This window comes from Bufo bufo, chromosome 8 (assembly GCF_905171765.1).
Source record: "Bufo bufo chromosome 8, aBufBuf1.1, whole genome shotgun sequence".
Lineage (NCBI taxonomy): Eukaryota > Metazoa > Chordata > Amphibia > Anura > Bufonidae > Bufo > Bufo bufo.
This window is the reverse complement of record NC_053396.1, coordinates 155,002,769-155,025,587: the sequence shown is the minus strand read 5'-3', so window position 1 is coordinate 155,025,587 and position 22,819 is coordinate 155,002,769. Positions and strand designations below refer to the sequence as shown.

Below are 22,819 nucleotides of genomic sequence, written 5' to 3'. Positions count from 1 at the left end.
TAGTAATGACCACTATGCTGCACCTGACTAGAGGTGTGGTCATTACCATCAACAACAAAGTGAAATTAAAAGAGGCTGTCAGATGACATCACGTGCAGAAAGCCTCTCCGACCTTCTAACACCTAGCCTGGGAGTGACCGTGACAGTACCCCCCCCCCCCCTTCTACGCGTGGCCTCTGGACACCCAGGACTGACTTTCTCCGGATGAGCTCTGTGATAGGCCCTCACCAGACAATTTGCGTTAATGTCAGTCGCTGGGACAAACAACCTTTCCTCAGATCTGTAACCCCTCCAGTGCACAAGATACTGGAGGGATCTATGGAGAACTTGGGAGTCAATTATCTTGGCGATTTCAAATTCCAAATTACCGTGCACCATGACAGCACAACAGGTTCAACATATCTCTTAAACAACGACCTATGGAACACGTTATGAATCTTCAAAGCTTGAGGAAGTTCAAGACGAAAGGCTACAGGGTAATAACGGCAGTGATCTTATATGGACCAATAAACCTTGGACCCAACTTCCAAGAAGGTATTTTCAACTTAATGTTTCTTGTGGACAGCCACACAGAATCACCCACTCTCAGGTCCGGACCACTCATACATCTCGTGAGCCATATGTTTATACTTCTTACTCATCTTTTTCAGATTATTTAGAATTTTCCGCCAGATAGATGACAAAGAAGAGGAAAATCTTTCCTCTTCCGGTACACCAGAAGTCTCAGTACCAGAAAAAGTGCCAAATTGCGGGTGGAACCCATATGCCCCAAAGAACGGTGACTTATCAGTGGACTCCTGTCTACGGTTATTTATAGCAAACACGGCCAAAGCCAAGAACGAAGACCACTTCTCCTGGTTCTCAGAGACAAAACATCTCAAGTAAGTCTCTAGATTCTGATTTGTGCGTTCGGTCTGTCCGCTTGACTGAGGATGAAAGGCTGAAAAGAAAGACAATTGTACCCCCAGACGAGTACAGAATGCCTGACAGAATTTGGAAACAAACTGAGTCCCTCTATCAGACACCACATCAGAGGGAATACCATGTAGTTTCACGATGTTGTCGACAAACACCTGTGCAAGAGTTTTAGCATTAGGAAGACCTGGTAATGCTATAAAGTGTGCCATCTTACTAAATCGATCAACAACAACCAGAATCACAGTTTTCCCTGAAGAATTAGGTAAATCTGTGATAAAATCCATGGATAAATGAGTCTATGGTCTGGACGGGATGGGCAGCGGAAGCAAAGACCCGGAAGGCCGAGTATGTGTCACCTTAGCACGTGCACAAGTACTACAGGCTGACACATAGTCCTCAACACACTTACGCAATCCCAGCTACCAGAATCTATGAGATATGAGATCAACAGTGGATCTGCTCCCAAGGTGTCCTGCGAGAACAGTACAGTGATGTTCCTCGAACACCTTGTGACGTAATTCAGATGGAACAAACAACTTCCCCGAAAAACAAGAATCCGGTGCATCTCCCTGAGCCTCCAACACCTCTGCCTCCAGGTCGGGATATAGGGCGGATATAACTACCCCTTCGGACAATATTGGACCAGGATCTTCCGAATCACCTCCTCCAGGAAAGCTACACGACAAAGCATCAGCTTTGACACTCTTAACCCCAGGGCGATAGATGACAATGAAATTAAATCTGGTAAAAAACCACGACCATCTGGCCTGTCTTGGGTTCAGTCATTCAGCCGACTCCAAGTAAGCCAGATTTTTGTGATCAGTAAGCACAGTAATAGGATGGATTGCTCCTTCCAACTAATGACACCATTCTTCAAAAGCCAACTTAATGGCCAGCAATTCCCTTTTAACCACGTCATAATTTCTTTCAGCAGTCAAGAGTTTCTTAGATAAAAATGCACATTGGCGCCATTTACTAGGTGAAGGACCCTGCGACAAGATCGCTCCTACCCCAACCTCAGATGCGTCAACTTCCACAATGAACGGCTGTGACACATTCGGTTGCACTAGAATAGGGGCAGAAGCAAGATACTCCTTCACAGCTGAAAAGGCTTGTAATGCCGCATCAGACCAAACAGAGAAATCATCAGACCAAACAGAGAAATCAGCACCCTTTCTAGTCATGTCTGTTAAAGGTTTAACCACAGTCGAATAGTTCAGGATAAATTTACGGTAGTAGTTGGTAAACCCCAAAAACCGCATAAGTGCCTTCAGATTTTTATCCTTAACAGATTATAAGCCCCTCTCAGATCCAACTGAGAGAACACCTTGGCACCGACAATCTGATTAACAAATCCAAGATTAAAGGAAGGGTAAGGATCACAGCTGGTAATACGGTTGAGCTCACGGAAGTCCAGACGTGGCCTCAGGGTACCATCCTTCTTTTTTTACAAAGAAAAAGCCAGCAGCTACAGGGAATTTGGATGGTCTGATATGTCCTTTCGCCAAACTCTCGGATATATATTCTCGCATAACCTTTCTTTCGGGGGGCGTGGCTAGCCGAGCAGGGCCAGCGCTATAATAAGGCAGACCAAGTGGCTGCCTTAGGGCGCAGAAACGGGGGGAAAGGAAAAATGAAACTTTTTTTTTTAAATACTCCGTATTTTTCGCCCCTGGGTCTTATGGGGCGAATACTAATGAAGCACTTCCATTTTGAAAGCACTTCATTAGTACCGGAGGACTGGGAAGTGGTGAAGGATCTGTACTCACCGCTTCCTTGTCCTCCGCTCGGCTGTCTGCTGTGCAGGGCTGAGCACCATGTGACCTCACTGAGCAGTCTTCACAGCTGACAGCCGAGAACCAGGAAGAAGAGAGAGATTGCTGGTGGTGAGGAGCAACAGCGTCCAGGAGCAGAAGAGGTAAGATATATTTTTTTATTTTATTTGCGCTGATGGCTGACATGGGGAGGCATGATGGCGGGCATGATGGCTGACATGGGGGCATGATGGCTGACATGTGGGCATGATGGCTGACATGGGGGCTGATGGCTGACATGGGGGCATGATGGTGCTGACATGGGGGCTGATGGCTGATATGGGGGGCTGATATGGGGGCATGATGGCTGACATAGGGGCCTTATGGCTGACATGGGGGCCTGATGGCTGACATGGGGGCATGATGGCTGACATGGGGGCATGATGGCTGACATGGGGGGCATGATGGCTGACATGGGGGGCATGATGGCTGACATGGGGGGCATGATGGCTGACATGGGGGGCATGATGGCTGACATGGGGGGCATGATGGCTAACATGGAGGGCTGATGGCTAACATGGGGGGCATGATGGCTGACATGGGGGGCATGATGGCTGACATGGGGGCATGATGGCTGATATGGGGGGGGTGATGGATGATATGGGGGGCTGATGGTTGACGTAGGGGGCATGATGGCTGACATAGGGGGCATGATGGCTGACATAGGGGGCATGATGGCTGACATAGGGGGCATGATGGCTGACATGGGGGCATGATGGCCGACATGGGGGCAGAGGGCCGACATGGGGGGTTGATATCTGACATGGGGGCTGATAGCCAACATGGGGGGCTGATAGCCAACATGGGGGGCTGATAGCTGACATGGGGGGCTGATCTGAGGCATTGGGGGTCTGATCTGAGGTCTGATTAACATTGGGGGTCTGATTGCTGGTCTGACCTGAGGTGTAATGGAAAATATTATTTTCTTATTATCCTCCTCTAAAACCTAGGTGCGTCTTAGAGGGCGGTGCGTCTTAGAGGGCGAAAAATACTGTCCTCAAACTAGTGATTGTCGAAAGCAGAGAGAAGATACCAGGACCACACAGAGGAGAATCCAGCTGATGCAGACGGGACCAGGGCCAGGTGAGCTGCCGGGGGGGGCGCCAAAATGTAGCTTCTCTTGTGTTGGCAAAAATCCTTGCACCAGCCCTGTAGCCGAGCATGTGAGCGGACGCAGGCCAGTTGAGCTCCTACACACTATCGGAATATTATCCTGAATAGACCCGAAACTTTCTGTTGCTGGACCTTGTATGCAATCCGGAATACACAGGTTACACCCTGGTACCTGAAAAGTTTAATTGTGGTGCCGAGATGACCAGACGGAGAGGGGCAAGAGTAGCCAACAGTGAATCCCAAGATGGCGCCGGACCAGACACTCCGAGACCTCAGGAGCGCGCAGGAGACTTACAGCGCGAGGCTGCGGCCAAACTTGGCAAATATGCCCAGAACTCTGCTTCACCCCATGCTAAAGAGGCCCGTGATGATCGGCATCGACCACCACTGACAAAGGGCCCAGAGTCGGACAGAGAGGGCTCTGAGATCAGAAAAGAGGATATACGCACTTCTAACAGGTATGATCCCCTGCAATCCTGTGGTGCAGATATGGAGTCAGAGGCCCCAGAGGTGGATCTAGATCTGGAAGAACCAACTCTTAAAGATGTGCTGAGAGCCATAACTAAATGCGGCAAGTCACTGAATGTACTCACGACGCAAGTGGGAACTATTAAAGAGAATGTGTCCATAGTGCGACATGATTTGAAGAGGTTGGCGGAACGTACAACCACTCTGGAAGGCCACATGGGGGATTTGTAGGACGCCCTGCCACCCCTTAGACGAGAGACAAGCGAGCACGCACATAAATTGGACATGATTATGGCCAAACAGGACGATTTTTAAAATCGTCTGCGTAATAATAATGTCAGACTAGTGGGAGCTCCTGAAAAAGCGGAAGGGATGAATCCCACTGAATTCTTTGAGAAATGGGTGAAAGATCAGTTTGGAATAGAGACATTGACTCCACTCTTTGCAATTGAAAGAGCTCACCGGGTCCCTACGCGCCGGTTACCACCAGGGGCCCCATCTAGACCTGTACTAATGAAGATATTACACTACAGAGACAGGGATATTAGCCTTAGAAAAGTCAGAGAAATGCCGGACATGTCCATTAATGGCCACAAGGTGTCACTATTCCCTGATTACTCTCTAGAGATTCAAAAAAGAAGAGCCAGATTCTTAGATATTAAACGCCGCTTGAGAGAACTTGGCATTTCCTATTTCATTATTTACCCAGCAAAATTGAGAGTAGCTGCTTTGGCCGAACATGAACGTCAGATACGTGCAGCTGATCCCAGACCAGAAGGGGATTGAACCATCTTTAAGGTTCTCACGATAAGTGGATAGATTTGCCAATATATGTTGTTTTTCTTTGAATTGAGGGATACAGAGAGTCCACAAAAGAGATTATTGATAGCTATGGGTCAATATTGCATATAATCAGCCCGAGGTGTTAGGTTAAAGCAAGTGATAGGACTCAACTGGCCTTATTGCTATTACTGTTATTGAATATTATTGAATATTACTTACTGTTCCACACTTGCATTATTTGATTGTCGCCACCCACTTGGGCTACTTACCTAATTTTAGGGACTAGTGGCCCGACAGGTTTCTCTAGTTGAACCCGCGGTCCTATTGTTGGAGTTGTTTGCGGGGACTTGTCGGAGCGTCTAGTAACCCTCAGTTGGGTAATTCTGTTTTAATGGGGAAGTTTTGGGTTGTTCTAGGTATTGCGGTCAAGTTCCTGGGGGTTCTAAAGAGGTATACTTTGATCATCAAGTTCCAATCCAACAATGATTATGGCTAGTTCAGTGAAGTTAGAACAAGTGTAATGGCTACAGCCCCTGGGGATGGAGCACCAGAGAACCATACAGGTGCAATGACTACAGCATCTGGAGATGGTACAGGTACTCTACCTATGAAGGGAGCAATGTGGCTGCTTGGTGCACATTAGAACAAGTGTAATGGCTACAGCCCCTGGGGATGTAGCACTAGAGAACCAGACAGCTGTAATGACTACAGCATCTGGAGATGGTACAGGTACTCTACCTATGAAGGGAGCAATGTAGTTGCTCGGATACGGCTGCATAGTGTACTGTAATGGCTACAGGCACTCACTCTGGTGAACCAGGGCTCCCTCTATATATATGGTTACGTGTCGCACGCTAGCACCAGAATGGGTACAGCGCCTGGCGGGAACACTCTCCGACTATGAGGGTGTGTAGAATATAGCCCCTGGTACAGAGAAATAGCTGCACTGCTTGGTACAGCATTTGGCAGTGGTACAAGTACCCCCCTGCTAAAGGGAAGGCGTAAGTACCTAGGACACCATGTAGGTGTGCCGGCATGCTAACCACGTGGTGGGCTGACTTACCTTGTGCAGCCAGGGGAGCGCCATCCAAAAGTCCACTAGAGGGGATACCAACCCTGGAGAGGAGAGGTTCCTCAGTGGACATTTGTCTTTAACCACCCAGATAGAATCTGTATGGTGGAAGACCGCCTGATGCTCTGTTACCGAGAGAGAATCGGAGCAGAGGTGTCCCCCAAGACAGCGGATGGAATGGCAGGGAAGGGTTTGTCACCAGCCTCAGACCTGTCCAGGGAGTAAATCGGACAGGATTCCCTATGGCTTGGGACAGGGAAGAGGCCCAGTCAGGACAGACCGACAAAGAAGTAGGTCAGGGCGTCATGAGAGGGCCTGGGAGCTACTGTGCACAAACAGGGACAGGCTGACCACGTGGCAACCCTTTATCAAAACGGGTGCACCCAAATACATGCAACCCCCGAGGGGGGCTGGGAATGGGAGTCCTCAGAAAGAGGACATGAGGCCTGAGAGGGAACCTGAAAAAGAAAGCAGCCAGCCAAAGGCTGTCTACTGGATCCCAGGGGCAGAGTCCCCAAAGAGGTGCTGCAGCAGCTGCAGAATCTCAGAGAGAAAGGACCCCCCTGCTGGCAAGATGGAGGCTATTTCTTCTAGAAAACAGCACCCACAGGCTTAAAGTCCGCTCTTGGCTGGCATAGGAGGAGGGGGAACCCCTCCAGAAGCTGAGAGAAGCGGGGAGGAGCCAGCAAAAGCCCGGGAATCGAGGGAAGGGGGCGGGTATGGTGGAAGCTGGGGCCTCAATTAATGAGGTGGCTGGAAAAGGTGCGCCGTCGGCGGGACGGAACCGCGGGATACTGGGGGCACTCCAGAATGGAAAAAAAAATAAAACAGGTGAGGGGGGCTCCTGAGGAGGAGCAACGCTCAGGGAGGAGAAAAGCAGGGCAAAAAGGAGCACCAGAGGGTCGCAGCGGCCTAGTCCCGGCAGAAACCGGGGACTAAAGTAGATGGGAGGCCTGGGAGTGGACAGGGGGAGGCCGCAAAGGAAGCGGTGTGGCCAGGGAGAAGAGAAAAGGACCCCAGGGGGGGCAGAAAGTAGGGAGGGGGAAGAGATAAAGGGTCCCCCCCCCTCCCAGAGGGAGAAATACCTCCCTGCTTGGGGGAGAAGGGGTTAAAGAAGGGGGAGTAGCACCCTGGACCCCCAACAAGTTGATCCCATCCCTGGCCACGACAGGGGACCTAACCCGGGACCCCCACTAACTCTGGGACAGGGACGCAGGGGAGATAATCACCGTCCGATGTCTCAGGGCGCCGCAGGGTCACCCCATCGGCAGACTCAACACGGGGACCGTTGGAATGCCGGCATGCCACTGCGGATGCAGTCAATGGGGACTGGGTGACCAACGAGGTATCTGAGTACACGCCCGTAGGGGGTGCAACTAAAGTGGCAATTCACAATGGAGCCCCATCCTGCGGCAGGTCGAGACCTGCAGAAGAAAGGAAAAATAATAAAATAACAAAAAGCAGCAAGACCTGCGAAAAAAGAGCAGGTCATGTTTGCCTCCTACGGACACTAGACTAAAACTGAATAGCCTAGTGCTGTGGAGAGGGTACCAACCTTTTTTATATATCTAGTGCCTCCTAGTGGTAGCTGGGCATATAACTATGGTGCTGGGGATTAAACGTCTTTTTCTTGTTTTTACCTTGACGCTGCAAGAACAAACAACTATTCACAAAATGTTCCTTCTTTTCACAACAAAAACAGACCCCCTTCATATGACCAAAGCTCTTACCAGCAGTCCCAGGAGTAGCTCCCCCTAGCTGTATAGGCTCATCACAAGGCGTAAACTCGAGAGTCTCTCCACACAAAGTATCAGAGGGAGCCAACATCTCATATGATAGTACCTCCTGAGAATGAGGGACTTTAGATCTCTCTCTTAGACGTCTATCTATACGTACAGCAAGTGACATGGCTGCCTCCAAAGACTCAGAATTCTCGTGAAAGGCCAACGCCTCTTTCAGCCTCTCAGATAATCCCTGACAGAATTGACTATGCAAAGCTGGATCATTCCACTCTGTATTCGTAGCCCATCTCCTAAATTCAGAGCAGTAGATCTCCGCAGACCGCTTTCCCTGCCGCAAGCCACGCAACTTAGTCTCGGCCAGGGAAATCTGATCCAGGTCGTCGTAAATCAAACCCACAGCTCTGAAAGACTCGTCCACTGACCGGAGGGACTGTGATCCAGTTGGCAAAGAAAAGGCCCAAGCCTGGGCGTCTCCTTTAAGCAGCAACATGATGACTCGCTTTGACTCTCATCGCCAGAAGATGGTTACGTACTCCTTCCTCAGTAGCTAGTTTATGAGATCCTCCTTGCTTCCTTATATACTCATATAGGTTCCACCCTTTATTCTGATTAAAGTTCTTTATAAAATCTGGTTCGGAACTTATGAGATTTGGAGTCTCTTTGCTTTGTTATTCGCATATGAATATATTCGTATGAAATCTTCGTACGTTTTTTTACACTTACTATTCTCATCTCGCTATAAGATTGCATACTCGATATCCTCATCTATAATTATCGCATAATTGTACATATTCGCAAGATTGTAGACATTCTCTACCACAAACATGATTAATATTCAATGTTCACAAGATTGTGGATATTTTCTCCCATAGTCCTGATTATTATAGTGACATACATAAAATACTTAAAATCAATAATAAAATAATAAATTAATTTCTATAATGCTAAAAAGTTTATTTTGTTGGATAATATATTTGATTCGCTATTCATTCATTCATCGATTATATGTTTTCTGAGGGAGTAAGGGTGAGGGGCCCCTCATCAAGAGGAGATCGGAGTGCCTATAATATAGCAAAACACTGATGTCCCGTCAACGAAGGGCACCAAACCTAATGTTATAGGAATCCAAATATCTCGAAGTCCGCATTTAGACCTTCAGGTTGCAAGGTATTAAAATTATATATACGCCTTGCTTCCTGTCACGACATATTCGAGATATGGTCCCCTCCTCTCCAATGAACATCAATCTTTTCAAACGCCATGAATTTCAGCAAAGAAGGATCCTGATTATGATAAGTTTTAAAATGTTTTGACAGTGAATGCTTCTCATATCCTGACCTGATTTTCGTCATATGCTCTCCTATCCTAGTTTTTAATAATCTTTTCGTACGTCCTATATATTGTTTCCTGCAAGGGCATTCAATTAAATATAGGACGTTAGATGTGTTGCAGGATAAAAATGTATCAATTTCGTATGAGAATGTACTCGTAGTGGAGGAGGCCTTACTGGTCTTTTTAGGAAATTTCGTGTTCTTGCAGTTATTGCACTTGTTGCATCTATAAAATCCCTTTAAATTAAATATATTGTGATTAGTGTTTTTTTTCTTATTTTTTATTGTTGGTGCTACCTTTAGAGCTAGATTCGGAGCCTTTGTATATACCATTTGTGGACCATTAGTTAAATATGGTCCTATCATTTTATCTTTAACGACATGATGCCAGTGATTTTTTATAATGGTTTCAATTTTCTTATATTGTGCGCTATAGGGTAGAATAATCCTCATTAAATCGTCTGTTTTCTTATCTGTTTCTTTATCTATCCCTAGACTCTCTTTTTCTTCGAAGAATACTCCTCTATTCATATTATGTACTTCTTTCAGGGATTTATCCACCTGTTTAACAGGGTATTTCTTAATAAGGAATTGTTCTTTCATATCAGCCGCCTCCCTAATGTAGTCTTCTTACTTTGTGCAATTTTGTCTTAACCTTCTAAACTGCCCCTTAGGGATATTCAACAACCACCTTGGTAGATGGCAGCTAGTATATAAAATATAGCTATTTCTAGCTACCTCTTTCTGGTATGTGTGGCATGTTAGTCTTTCATCCGCCACTTTAATAGTCAAGTCTAGAAATTCTATCTGTTTTTTACTTGTACTCAACTTAAATCTTATGTTATTTTCATTTGCATTTATCTCATTTAGAAACAGTGATAACTCTTCCTCTGTTCCCTGCCATATAAAGATCACATCGTCTATGAATCTTCACCAGAGCACCAGGTTCACCCCCATCTTTCCCCATCTTTGGCGCTATATGTTGATCTTCCCAATGCGCCATAAATAAATTAGCATAACTGGGGGCGAACCTGGTGCCCATGGTGGTTCCCCTTATCTGGAGATAAAATTCAGAATCATATGCAAAGTAGTTGTGGGTAAGGATATGTTCGACTCCTTCAGTTATAAATCTTACTTGTTCTGGTGCATATTCCCCATATACTGTTAATTGTTGCGTTTGGCGGTTTTGGCGGTGTATTATGTCATGACGAGGTGTGGGAGGGAAAACCACACCAAACACAAGAGGGGGGGTATCTGGCCTAGAAGCTAGGGAGAGGAAAAGGTCACCACCTAATGAATCCTAACCCTAGCCCTGACTGCTAACCGAAGGAACGGACCTCAGTGGTAGGACCGTTCAGTCACTGAAACCCAAAGCCTGACTACCCTGTTATGCCCTGAGGTAGTGATAGGGCCCAAAGACGAACCGTTCCTTAAGCTGAAGGAACAGGGGTCTGACCAGATACCAGAAGGCAGGGGAAACAACACAAAACAAATACAAAGGAATAAGACACTTAAGTAGAAGAAAGTGCAGGAACACCAGAGGAGACAACACACACCAGCTCTTCCACTTGCAAATAAAGCTATACACAGCAAGGAGTGAAGGGAGTAGCCAGACTTCAATAGTAATGACCACTATGCTGCACCTGACTAGAGGTGTGGTCATTACCATCAACAACATAGTGAAATTAAAAGAGGCTGTCAGATGACATCACGTGCAGAAAGCCTCTCCGACCTTCCAACACCTAGCCTGGGAGTGACCGTGACATCTCCCTATTCATAGCAATAGTGAGCAAATGGTCAATCGGTGTCAGATAGGTGGCTTCTGACTTTAAAGTGGATAGATAGTTGGATAGATAGATCGACAGACTCTGTAGATAAATAGACAGAGAGAAAGATAGATGATAGAAGGACAGAGAGTCATTGTAGTTTAAAGGGGGTTGTCCCATGAAAAATAGTCTACAGTTTTCAAACCAGCACCTGGATCTGAATACATTTGTAATTGTATGTAATTAAAAATTAAGCATAGCTACTGAACTATTCAATAAGATGTATCTGCATAGCAACACCTGCTGTTTTTTTTTTCTTATTTCTTTGACCTGCTCACTGAGATGGCCGCACATGCTCAGTTTCATCCTTCAACTGCCTCCTGAGCTGTGATAGGGAGAGCTGAGACACATCCCTTTAGCTGCAGCAGAAAAGACACTCCCCTTGAGATTTCAGCTTGATGTAAATCTAGCAGAGCAATGAATAGGGAGATCTCTGGATCCATGTGAGGTACAGGGCTGTTTTTAGCTTTATTAGAAAGAGATTGTCATGGACTATATGATGTCTGACATTTTTTACATTAGTGATGGGATAACCCCTTTAATAGGAAGGAAAATCAGTGTTTCAAGGTCTGATAATTTACTTTCAGCCCTCATAATGAATAAACAGCTTACTTACCCTTTCTAAGAAACAATACCCAACTCTAACTGGTGCTCCGATGCAGCTTTCAAGGCTACCAAGAAAAACTCTGTTGAAAATTAAACACAAAGTAAAATGAATATTGTATTAAGAGGTTTTAATAAACTATCCAATTATAAGCCATTTATTAATGCATTGTGGTTATATCTTTCACTTTACCAAAGCTTTCATTAATAAAAATCATTAATTAACCCTTTCATGACCAAGGGTCATTGATGCCCCAGTGTCCAGGTCAAAATGTACAAATCTGACATGTGTCACTTTATGTGGTAATAACTTTGGAACACTTTTACTTATCCAAGCCAATCTGAGATTGTTTTCTCGTGACACATTGTACTTCATGGTAGTCATAAATTTGAGTCAATATATTTCACCTTTATTTATGAAAAAATCAAAAATTTACCCAAAATTTTGAAAAATTCACAATTTTCCAAATTTCAATTTCTCTGCTTCTAAAACAGAAAGTGATACCTAATAAAATATTTATTACTTAACATTCCCCATATGTCTACTTTATGTTGGCATCATTTTGGGAATGTAATTTTAATTTTTATTGGTACCATTTTTGGGTACATAGGATTTTTTGATCATTCATTATTACACTTTATGGAGCAAGGTGACCAAGAAATTGGCTGTTTTGGAACAGTTTTCATTTATTTATTTTTACAGCGTTCATATGAGGAGTTAGGTCATGTGGCAGTTTTAGAGAGCAGATCGTTATGGACATGGCAATACCCAATATGTATACTTTTTCTTATTTATTTAAGTTTTACACAATAATAGCATTTCTGAAACCAAAAAAATGATGTTTTAGTGTCTCCATAGTCTGAGAGCCATAGCTTTTTTATTTTTTGGGCGATTGTCTTAAATAGGGTATTATTTTTTGCGGGATGAGGTGACGGTTTGATTAGTACTATTTTGGGGGTCATAAGCCTTTTTGATCGATTGCTGTTGCACTTTTTGTGATGTAAGGTGACAAAAAATTTTGGCACTGTTTTTTTTATAATTTTTTTTACGGTGTTCACCTGAGGGGTTAGGTCATGTGATATTTTTATCGAGGAGGTTATTACGGATGCGGTGATACCTAATATGTATACTTTTTTTATTTATTTCACTTTAACACAATAATAGCATATTTGAAATAAAAAAATTATGTTTTAGTGTCTCAATGTTCTAAGAACTATATATATATATTTTTTTTGCGATTTTCTTATGTAGGGTCTCATTTTTTGCGGGATGAGGTGACGGTTTTATTGGTATCATTTTGTTTAATATATACACCTTTTTGATCGCTTGGTGTTGCAATTTTTTTGTGATGTAAGGTGACAAAAATGGCTTTTTTTACACAGTTTTTTTATTATTATTATTTTTTATGGTGTTTATCAGACGGGGTCTATCATGTGATATATTTATAGAGACCGTCGTTACAGACGCGGTGACACCTAATATGTGTATTTTATTTTATTTTTTTATAGGAAAAGGCAATTTATTTTTTTATTTACATTTTTATTTATTTATTTTTACTTTCTTTTTATATCAAGTCCCTCTTGGATCTTGAAGATCCAGTGGGGCTGATGGCTGTACTATACTTTGCAATGCTCTTGCATTGCAAAGTATAATACTATCAGATGTCCTGAAGGTGGCAACAGCGGATGCTTTTGTAAAGCGCCCGGTTGCCATGGCAACCATCGGGCGCTGCCATCACAGCGCGGCAGTCCCGATGGTTGAGAGAGGGAGCCCCCTCCCTCTATTAACCCCATGGATGCCGCTGCCGCGGCATTTTAGGGGTTACAGCAGAGTGTCAGCATAGAGCTGACACTCTCTGCTGAGGGCCATCAAACACAGCAGGGGGACCGCATCGGGGGCAGGGGCCAGCGCTGGAAAGGGGGGGGTACGGCCAGCATTGAGGGAGGCAGCACAAATGGGGGCAGGAGGAATGTATGGGGCGGGGAGGGGGCGGACCGCATCAGGGCAGGCTGCATGAATGTGGATGGGAGGGGGGGGGGACTGCATAAGGGGCAGACGGGGGGGCTTGGAGGCGCACAGATCGGGGGCACAGATCAGGGGGCACAGATCGGGGGGCATGAGGACACTACCTGATTTCAGGCTCTGATCTGCAGAGCGTAGATCAGAGCCTGGAACAGGCATTTTTTCACTGCCGCGATCTGATTGGTTAGTCTGCACAGACTAACCAATCGGATCGATTGCCGGCAAGGGGCCACTCTGATTGGTCCCTTGCCAGGCATTACTGCACTGTATGCTGTCCGTGACAGCAGCAGTGCCTGGGGCAGAAGCTTTAATCCAAGCGTTTTGCAGCGCTTGGATTAAAGAGCTGGCTTGACGTTTATACACGTGGTAGCTGCACGGGGCATGTGCAAATATCACGTATATAAACGTATTGCAGTCGTGAAGGGGTTAATGTCATTGTGACTGAAGCTGGTGTGGGGATTCGCTCTGGAAGACAGGGTGTGCGGACGCAGTACAGAGGCAAATTACCAGTTCTTAAATCAAACTTCCGTGTTTATTCACACATAAAGCAAAAACAAAACGTCATTGTGCAGTCTTGGTGTTAGTTCACACACAATAGAAAGTCCACATAGCAAAAAAAAACCTTATTGGCAGTTCTGCCTCCAGCAGTCCATAACAGGCTTTTATGGGGCCCATTTCCCTTACAGACGGGTCTCAGCCCTCCAGCACGGCACAAGCCTCAGATCCCAGCACACACACCTCCTGAGCTCCACTGTCAGACTGAGGTAATCCTCCTCACCTGGCAGTGCTGGCTGGTTTTTAGGCCTGGCAAAATCTGGCCTGGAACATGGGGAGTATTAAGGTGTCAAACAGCAACTGCGTCTGACACATAAAAACCGGCTCTTACTCCACCGAGGCCAGGAACCTCGGTGACACGTACCTATCATCCACGATGATTCCTTGTACCTTCTATGCGCACTCCTGCAGTTCCAGCCACCAGAAAGGCCTGTGATTTTTTGCAGGAGTGCCATAGTCCAGCACCTTTTTCCATAGTGTGCAAGCATAGCCACCACTGATGGATTGCAGGGTGGTCATAACCATGGAAACGAGCAGTGTATAATGTGATGAAAAAATGAATCAAGCCAGCAAAGGAAGCAACATGGATAATAACAATATATTAGTGCCTTGTATTAACTTTCTCCCCATTATAAATGCCATTTGCTGAAGTGAGACAGCTCAGGCAAGATGGCAGTCCACATAATCATGTTCAAGAAATAGAATTAAAAAAAATCTGTAATCATAAAATAAAAACAGATTGGAAAAAAAAAGATATGTGTTGCTATCTGGTTATGCTAGCAGATAAAAATTTAGGTGACACATTTAAAAAAGCAATGAATTAGAACAAAGGATTGGGAAATAGAGTAACCTGGTATTAGATTATACCTACTAAACATTTCATCACATTCTTTTGTCCTGTTGATGAACAAATCAAATATCCCCAAAACTTTATTTACCAGGGTCCTGCAATGTGGAGACCTTAGGGATTCTTTCTATCTGATTACTCAAGCCAATGAAACCTTGACTGGTGTTATGAAATGCACAGTTTTGGATATAACACAGGATCCTGTAGTATCTAATAGTGGTACAATTTCTGTATACAGATGACTGGGTGGTACATGACACTACTGGTCCAGGTGCTGATGGTGTCATGATCTGGAGGAAGGAGGCTAGGAGAAACCCTTAGATGTACACATGGTGGGACCCAGTGCTGTGAACAATTATAGGTTGGCAGATTAGTCCATCTAAGGACAAAACCAGAAATTAAGTAAAGAGAACCTGAAATGTAGACGTCCAAGTTTATAAGTAGTTCTGATCAATCGTTTCAAATTGAAATACTTACTTGTACATTACAAACCACATCCCATAAATATGAAAAAAAAAAAAATTATAATCAACACAACACAAGTGTAGGATCAACATCCAGAGACGATAATATTAAACATATAAAGATATAATGGCAAATCTTACTTATTATGAAATTCATAGATCTCTGGCATATTTCCAAACAGAATATTTTTTGTGTTCCTCAAGGTTAGTGGCAGGAAATGGGACATTTCTGGGTTTTCCATCTCAGATCTGTATCCCTTGAGGAAGAAAGAATTATTTCAATGTGAAAAAAAAATTAAAAAATCAAGATTTTCTTTCATCTGTGGTCTATTCAAACTTGTGTTCTTTGTCAATTTTATCATAATCTTGTTGGCAAAGTTTAAAGGGTAGCTTCAGGCAATTACACTGCCTGTCCAAAAAAAAAGTCGCCAACAAAAAAAAATCCTTTAGCTTTGATTACGGCACGCATTCGCTGTAGCATTGTTTCGATAAGCATCTGCAATGTCACAAGATTTATTTCCATCCAGTGTTGCATACATTTTTCACTAAAATCTTGCATTGATGATGGTAGAGTCTGACTGCTGCTCAAAGCCTTCTCCAGCACATCCTAAAGATTCTCAATGGGGTTAAGGTCTGGACTCTGTGGTGGCCAATCCATGTGTGACAATGATGTTTCATGCTCCCTGAACTACACTTTAACAATTTGAGACCGATGAATCCTGGCATTGTCATCTTGGAATATGCCCTTGCCATCAGTGAAGAAAAAATCCATTGATGGAATAACCTGGTCATTCAGTATGTTCAGGTAGTCATATGACCTCATTCCTGGAGCACATACTGTTGCTGAACCTAGACCTGACCAACTGCAGCAACCCCAGATCATAGCACTGCCCCCACAGGCTTGTACAGTAGGCACTAGGCATGATGGGTGCATCCCTTCATCTGCCTCTCTTCTTACCCTGATGCGCCCATCACTCTGGAACAGGGTAAATCTGGACTCATCAGACCACATGACCTTCTTCCATTGCTCCAGAGTCCAATCTTTATGCTCCCTAGCAAATTGAAACCTTTTTTCTGGTTTGCCTCACTGATTAGTGGTTTTCTTACGGCTACACAGCTATTCAGTCCCAATCCCTTGAGTTCCCTTCGCATTGTGTGTGTGGAAATGCTCTTACTTTCACTATTAAACATAGCCCTGAGTTCTACTATTGTTTTTCTTTGATTTGATTTCACCAAACGTTTAAGTGATCGCCGATCACGATCATTCAGGATTTTTTTCCGCCACATTTCTTCCTCGAATACGATGGGTCCCCACTTTCCTTCCAGTTTTTAATAATGCGTTGGACAGTTTTTAACCCAATTTTAGTAGTTTCTGCAATCTCCTTAGTTGTTTTCTCTGCTTGATGCATGCCAATGATTTGACCCTTCTCAAACAGACTAACATCTTTTCCACAACCACGAGATGTGTCTTTCGACATGGTTGTTTAAGAAATGAGAAGCAACTCATTGCACCAGTTGGAGTTAAATAACGTATTGCCAGCTGAAAGATAATCGCCCATGCAGTAATTATCCAATAGGAGGCTCATAACTATTTGCTTAGTTAAATCCAGGTGGCGACTTTTTTTGGGACAGGCAGTGTATGTGTAAAGGAACACAATCTGAGAACAGAATAATGGAAAATTTAGGGAGAAAAAATTATACTGAGAATCTATCATCATTTCAGGTATGCAAAAATAAGTACTTACCTCAATTTTCACTGCTCCCCTGAGTATTCCCATCTTTGCTTTCTGTTTCTGCCCACCCCCCACCCCTTCTCTTTCCTGAGATAAGCTCCTGGCATGTTCTAGCACCCAATATATAAAAAGTTCCATGGTTTGCCAAGGGGGTGACTACCCAGTCTCTTCTCAGAAGGTGGAGTCGCCTTCATTGCTATGTTGCTGTTCAACGCAGACAGATTGATGAAGCTGATGTTATCTTCGAAAAAAAGACTTAGTAGTCGCCCCCTTCAAAAACTACCAGACCATTTACATACTGGGCATAAGAACTCACCAGACCTGTATCTCAGGAACAGGGGTGGCCCTAGAAACAAGAGACAAAGACCAGAATACTCAGGAAAGCAAAGATAATTAAAGAAAGCACCTAGTTTTACAGAACTGAACTCTAGTGACAGTTCATCTTTTCTTTTCAACATATCCTAAGATATCCTAGGATGAATAGGATTTTTTTTTGTAATGCAATATTGTGTCATGAGGTGTCTATCCTATACATGTCTTTGCATGGTCACCTAGCGGTGGATTTGTGAATTGCAGCTTAATCAGGCATTTTTTGTAGCTAGCACATTGTGTTGAATTTGGCTCCTGAGAAACTAGAGTCCTTCACTAAATTCAAACTATGGTAAGGAAACATCCATGCAGTCTGTTATCTTCACATGCCTGGGTTTGGGCCTGATTCAGGATAACAATTAAATTCATCCAAGTTGCATTTTCCAACAGCTTTTAGATGGGTTTGGTCACTGAACTTCTGCCAAAGTTTTAGCTCTATTTTACACCAATGTGGCAAAAGCTACCTCTATGCGGTGAGATCATCACGCTCAGCACAGGTCCTTCGGCAGGTCTTTTCCTCTCAAGAGAGGAGCGGACTGCCTCTGTGCAAGCAAGTGGATGAGGTGAGTGAATTATTTTTTTTTAAACCCAAAAGACCATATTGCACTAGCATATTATCGTTTTTAATGGCCACTAGGAGGGTGCACTTTTGCCTAAGCAGCGTTTAAAAATGGTCCCATTGATTGATAGTCTGAATAGGGTTTTAACATAGCGATTTGTGACTAATTAATTCGGCGAAGCTGCCGAATCGAATACTTCGCTCATCTCAACCCATAACAGTGACTCTCCTATACACTACCAGAAAGTCACTTTACTCCATAACAATAACAGACAACCACATATCCCCCAAATAGTGCCAAGAAGCCTCAGTTTACATACCAATAAAATTGTGTAAAGCTCTTCCACGTAAATCCTCTCAGTTTCTACTAGTTCATGGATTACATGACTGAAATAATACAAAATGAGATAAAAGGTATTACATTGATATGTCTTATGAAAAAAGAAAAGTCTTAGGACAAGTATTCTGTATGTAGAACAAGGGCAAATGTCAATAGACCATACCACAGAAAGGGATACATTTCAAAGAACACATTAGTAGCTTCAGTGAATATCATACCTCCTGCAGCCCAGCTCTGTGCTAGGACATGTCAACAGACCAATCCCTCAACCCCATCTCAGAAACTGTTGTCCTCCGCCAGGAACACTTTTGGGAGGTAGAAGGGTTCAGTGGCCAAACTACCAGCCCAAACTGAAACTAAAACCTTAGTTCTTTATTTTAGATTGATGTCTATAATGTATATTAATTGCTCATTTGTAAGGCTTCTCTCTGTATTGGTCAGAGGATTATATTGAATAAGGCATGTGGTCTTCTGTTATTGCTCACCGGGCTTTTTTTTAAATCTATATCTTTATTAGAATAAGACATGTACAAACCATTTTCGTTTTCATACAAAATTACAATATAAAATTATTATTGTTTTAACTTCCCCATAACCATCCATTTCCCACCCCTCCCTACTCTTGCGATGCGTCTCAGAACCCTCTATCATCCCAATACAGGCAACAACAACAAAAAGGAAAGAAAGACTAAGGAAGAGAATAAGAGAAGTCATGGGAAGTGGAAGCATAAAATTGGGGACGAGGAAGATTAAAACCTCCAGGCCTCCCATATCTTAATTCATTTCTCCTGACTATTTCTTTGCTTATATAGGACATTCTCATAGTTTCTAACCCTAATAACCAAGTTTATCCAAGTGTTCAAATTTGGAACATTTCGTGAGAACCAGGCTTGAGTGATCAAAAGACTCGCCAAGAACAGTATTCTATTCAAAAGAATCTTTTTATATTTATGGCAATTTACCTTAGAGAGATCACTCAATATCCAACATTCAACCATAAATGGAATCAGGAGTCTCAATTTATGAGTAACAAAGTTATTAATCGCAATCCAGTATTAGTTTAGTTCTGGACAAGACCAGAGCATATGTAGGTGATCAGCCCCCAGAAAAGTCACATCGTGGACACTTAGAACTATCTCTTAACCCACATTTATTAAGCCATAAGGGTGTAACATATAATCTATGCATAATATTGAATTGTACCAATACGTAATTAAAACTGTCAGATTTTAAACTCAAATTTGAAAATATATTTCCCCATCCCTCTAATTGTATCCTTGGGTAATCAACTCACCAGGCCCTTTGCCCCGGTGATTGTATTTTAATAAATTGTGCCTTGAATAATAATTTATACAGATGTGCAACCCTCTGATCTAAATTCCCTAACAGATCATTTAAAGAAGTAGAAATATCTATCTCCAATAGGGATTTATTCTTTACACTAAAAAGTGCTGAATGTAATTGAAAATATCTAAACCAAGACAGACCATCCATAGTCTCCCTTTGTGTTAACACCGAGAACGGAAGTATCTCTCCATTCTTCACCACTTGTGTAACATATAAAATATAATTTTTTTTGCCAATACTGGTCCCCGGCTATTTTATCTAAAGCCTGTAGTTGAAAATCATGCCAGAGGGGAGTACACTGAAGAGATCCTTTTATTCCCTGCCATCTTCTAATAGTTGCCCATGCCTTGGATAGTAGCTTTTTAGCCTCTCTGTACTCCTGTTGCATATTAATCAATTGCCCCGATTCCAATAATGTGAATATGTTGTTATACAAAGATCTCCTCACCAAAGTGGTACACAATACACTTTTCTCCCATTCACGATATAGCCATAATTGCCCGGCTATAAAATAGCCCTTGAAGTAGGGAAGAGTCAATCCTCCCTGTTCCAATGGCTTGTATAAGTATTCCAATTTAAGCCTTACCCGCTTTCTTCCCCATAACAAATCATTGATAATTCTCTCGATAAGCTTAAAAAACGTATCCTCTATCCATATAGGTGATTTCCCGAGGATATATAGAGGAGCTGGGGCAAAATCACCATCTTGACCAATGAGACTCTGTCAGCTCTGAATAAAGGAAGTCGGAGCCATATCCCAATTTTTTTACCTCAGCTTAGTTAATAATGGAATCAAATTAAGCTGTAGATAGTCTTCGATCTTGGGGAATATAATCATGCCCAAATATTAAAAAGAATCAGAAACATTCAACATGCTCAAAGTTCTCTCAGTAGAGAGTACGAAGGTATCCACTGGCATTGGAGTGGTTTTTGACCAGTTTATATCTAGGCCTGAGACCTTCCCAAAGAGTTTACTGTTTGGATGAGTCTTGGAAGTGTTGTATTGGTATGATCTATAAAAAATAAGACATCATCAGCTTATAAAGAAATGCTGTCTTCCACTCCCATTGTTCCAAACCCTTCAATCTTAGAATCCTGCCTAACAACCAGGGCTAAAGGCTCAATATAAATATCAAATAGCAATGGGGAGACGGGACAGCCTTGGCGAGTGCCCCTATTCAAAGCAGAGCTTGTTGTCAACTCTCATTAATGTTCAATCTCACCAGACGAGATGTATACAACAGTTTTAGCATATCTATTGCTCACCAGACTTAAATTAGTTTTTTGCAATTTTGCCACAAATAAGCGAATTTCTGTACTTGCAAGAAATATTAGGAATGACTGACTCAATCTTCTACCTCTACAAATAATTTTAATTAGAAAATAATTATGTAAGAAAAGGGCGTTACCACCTTTCACTTCAACAATGGAGTACTCATTATGGTCAGTATGGACTACAATTTGATACATGAGTGTATGCTTCTCAATTTTCCTTCCACTCTGTCTTTACTTTTACTCAATACAGAACTAAGTAATATTACGGTTAAAGTTTGCTGAACACAATTCATTTTAGAAAACGTAAGCCATTACCCTTTAAGTATATCCAAACTGTCTTCGCTTTCTGATATATAAAATTGCAACGAGTTTCTCTTCTCTTGATAGTCATGCATCACTTCAATCTGAAATAAAATCATAAAAACAATAAAACATTTCTGACATCTATTATCTTGACGTGCAAAATCTATGGCCACGTCTCGACCTGCAGGCGACACTTGATTTTGATACTTGGTTTTTGGCTTCTTTTTAATACATTACTACATTCTTAAATGTGTGATTCTTTTTAATAACAGTATATATATAACAGACCGCCACTCATTAAGTCAAGAACACCAGGGATCAGTTACTGGTTTTTCACACTGGACCATCAGAGATCAGACACTACTTTACTATAAGGTTGTGAGAGATCAGGCACTTTTCTTTTAAATGGACCATCAAAAACCATGAATGGAAGTTGTACACATCACTACCACTTTTATCAGCACTGAAGCCAGGAGGAGAATTAATTGTTGGTCAGTAGAGAAGGAGCATTGTTTTCACACCGGGGACAAGTGGGAGCACATGTATAGAGGATGACTAATATAAGCACTTGCTTCTACTTCTATCTCTCAAAAGAGGGTAAGCTGGGACAAGTATTAAAAGTTGCATAGGGTCCCTAGGTCTTTGCAAATTACTATTGTGTCATAGTCAAACTAATATAGTCAAGAAGTATTCACAGAAGTGTTGTTATGCATTATATGAGCAATGCATGAGTTTTCAGACCCACTGCTTTGTGATGTGTGCTGAGACTCAATGAATCAATGTTAAAGGGGGAATCTCCAAAAAAATATTCCCCCCACCTCCCGTTTGTAAGTGAGCTGGTATATATAATCATTTGTTTAGGAATCTTACATATAGATTTATTGATATATTTTTAGCTTCTGCTGGCTTTGTCAGATTGTGAGACCATTGATGAGACTCGTAGGATCCCACAGTGTCTGCTGTGTGGACAGGAAGTCAGACTGACATCAAGACTCTCATAGGAACGACCAGAGAAACATATTGATTCATAGAGAAATGACTCCATATGCACAAACAGTTATGTAAACCAGCTCACTTACAAACAAGGAGCGCCTCTTTAAATGTTCAAGAAATACTGTATAAATTTTTTTCTAATTCCTCTGCAAGTTTAAAAAATCCAATAATATATATGATGTAATAAACTATACTTAATCCAGTACATTTATTGGATAGCGGCAAAGTAAAGAGCAAGAGATGCCAAATTTTAACCCCTTAATGATCACCCACTGAGTATTGATGACGGACGGTGAAGGTCCTCAATCTACAGCAGCGTTTTTTGGTGTAGCTGTAGTAGA

At 42.8% G+C, this 22,819-nt stretch overlaps 1 protein-coding gene across 10 annotated transcripts in view; it reads right to left on the bottom strand.

Moving 5' to 3' along the window:
* The window catches only part of MCF2 (MCF.2 cell line derived transforming sequence), a 208,738-nt gene that overhangs the window by 62,985 nt on the left and 122,934 nt on the right, over positions 1-22,819 (bottom strand). For all 10 annotated transcript variants that reach the window (XR_005773943.1, XM_040405657.1, XM_040405660.1 and 7 more), the window contains 4 exons: positions 21,498-21,586; positions 18,541-18,607; positions 15,701-15,816; positions 11,684-11,753 (listed from right to left, as the gene is read on the bottom strand). Coding sequence is in view for 9 of the 10 variants with exons in the window: in XM_040405657.1 (XP_040261591.1) it covers positions 11,684-11,753; positions 15,701-15,816; positions 18,541-18,607; positions 21,498-21,586 (342 nt within the window). In the remaining variant the exon portion in view is untranslated. The remainder of the gene's footprint in view (positions 1-11,683; positions 11,754-15,700; positions 15,817-18,540; positions 18,608-21,497; positions 21,587-22,819) is intronic.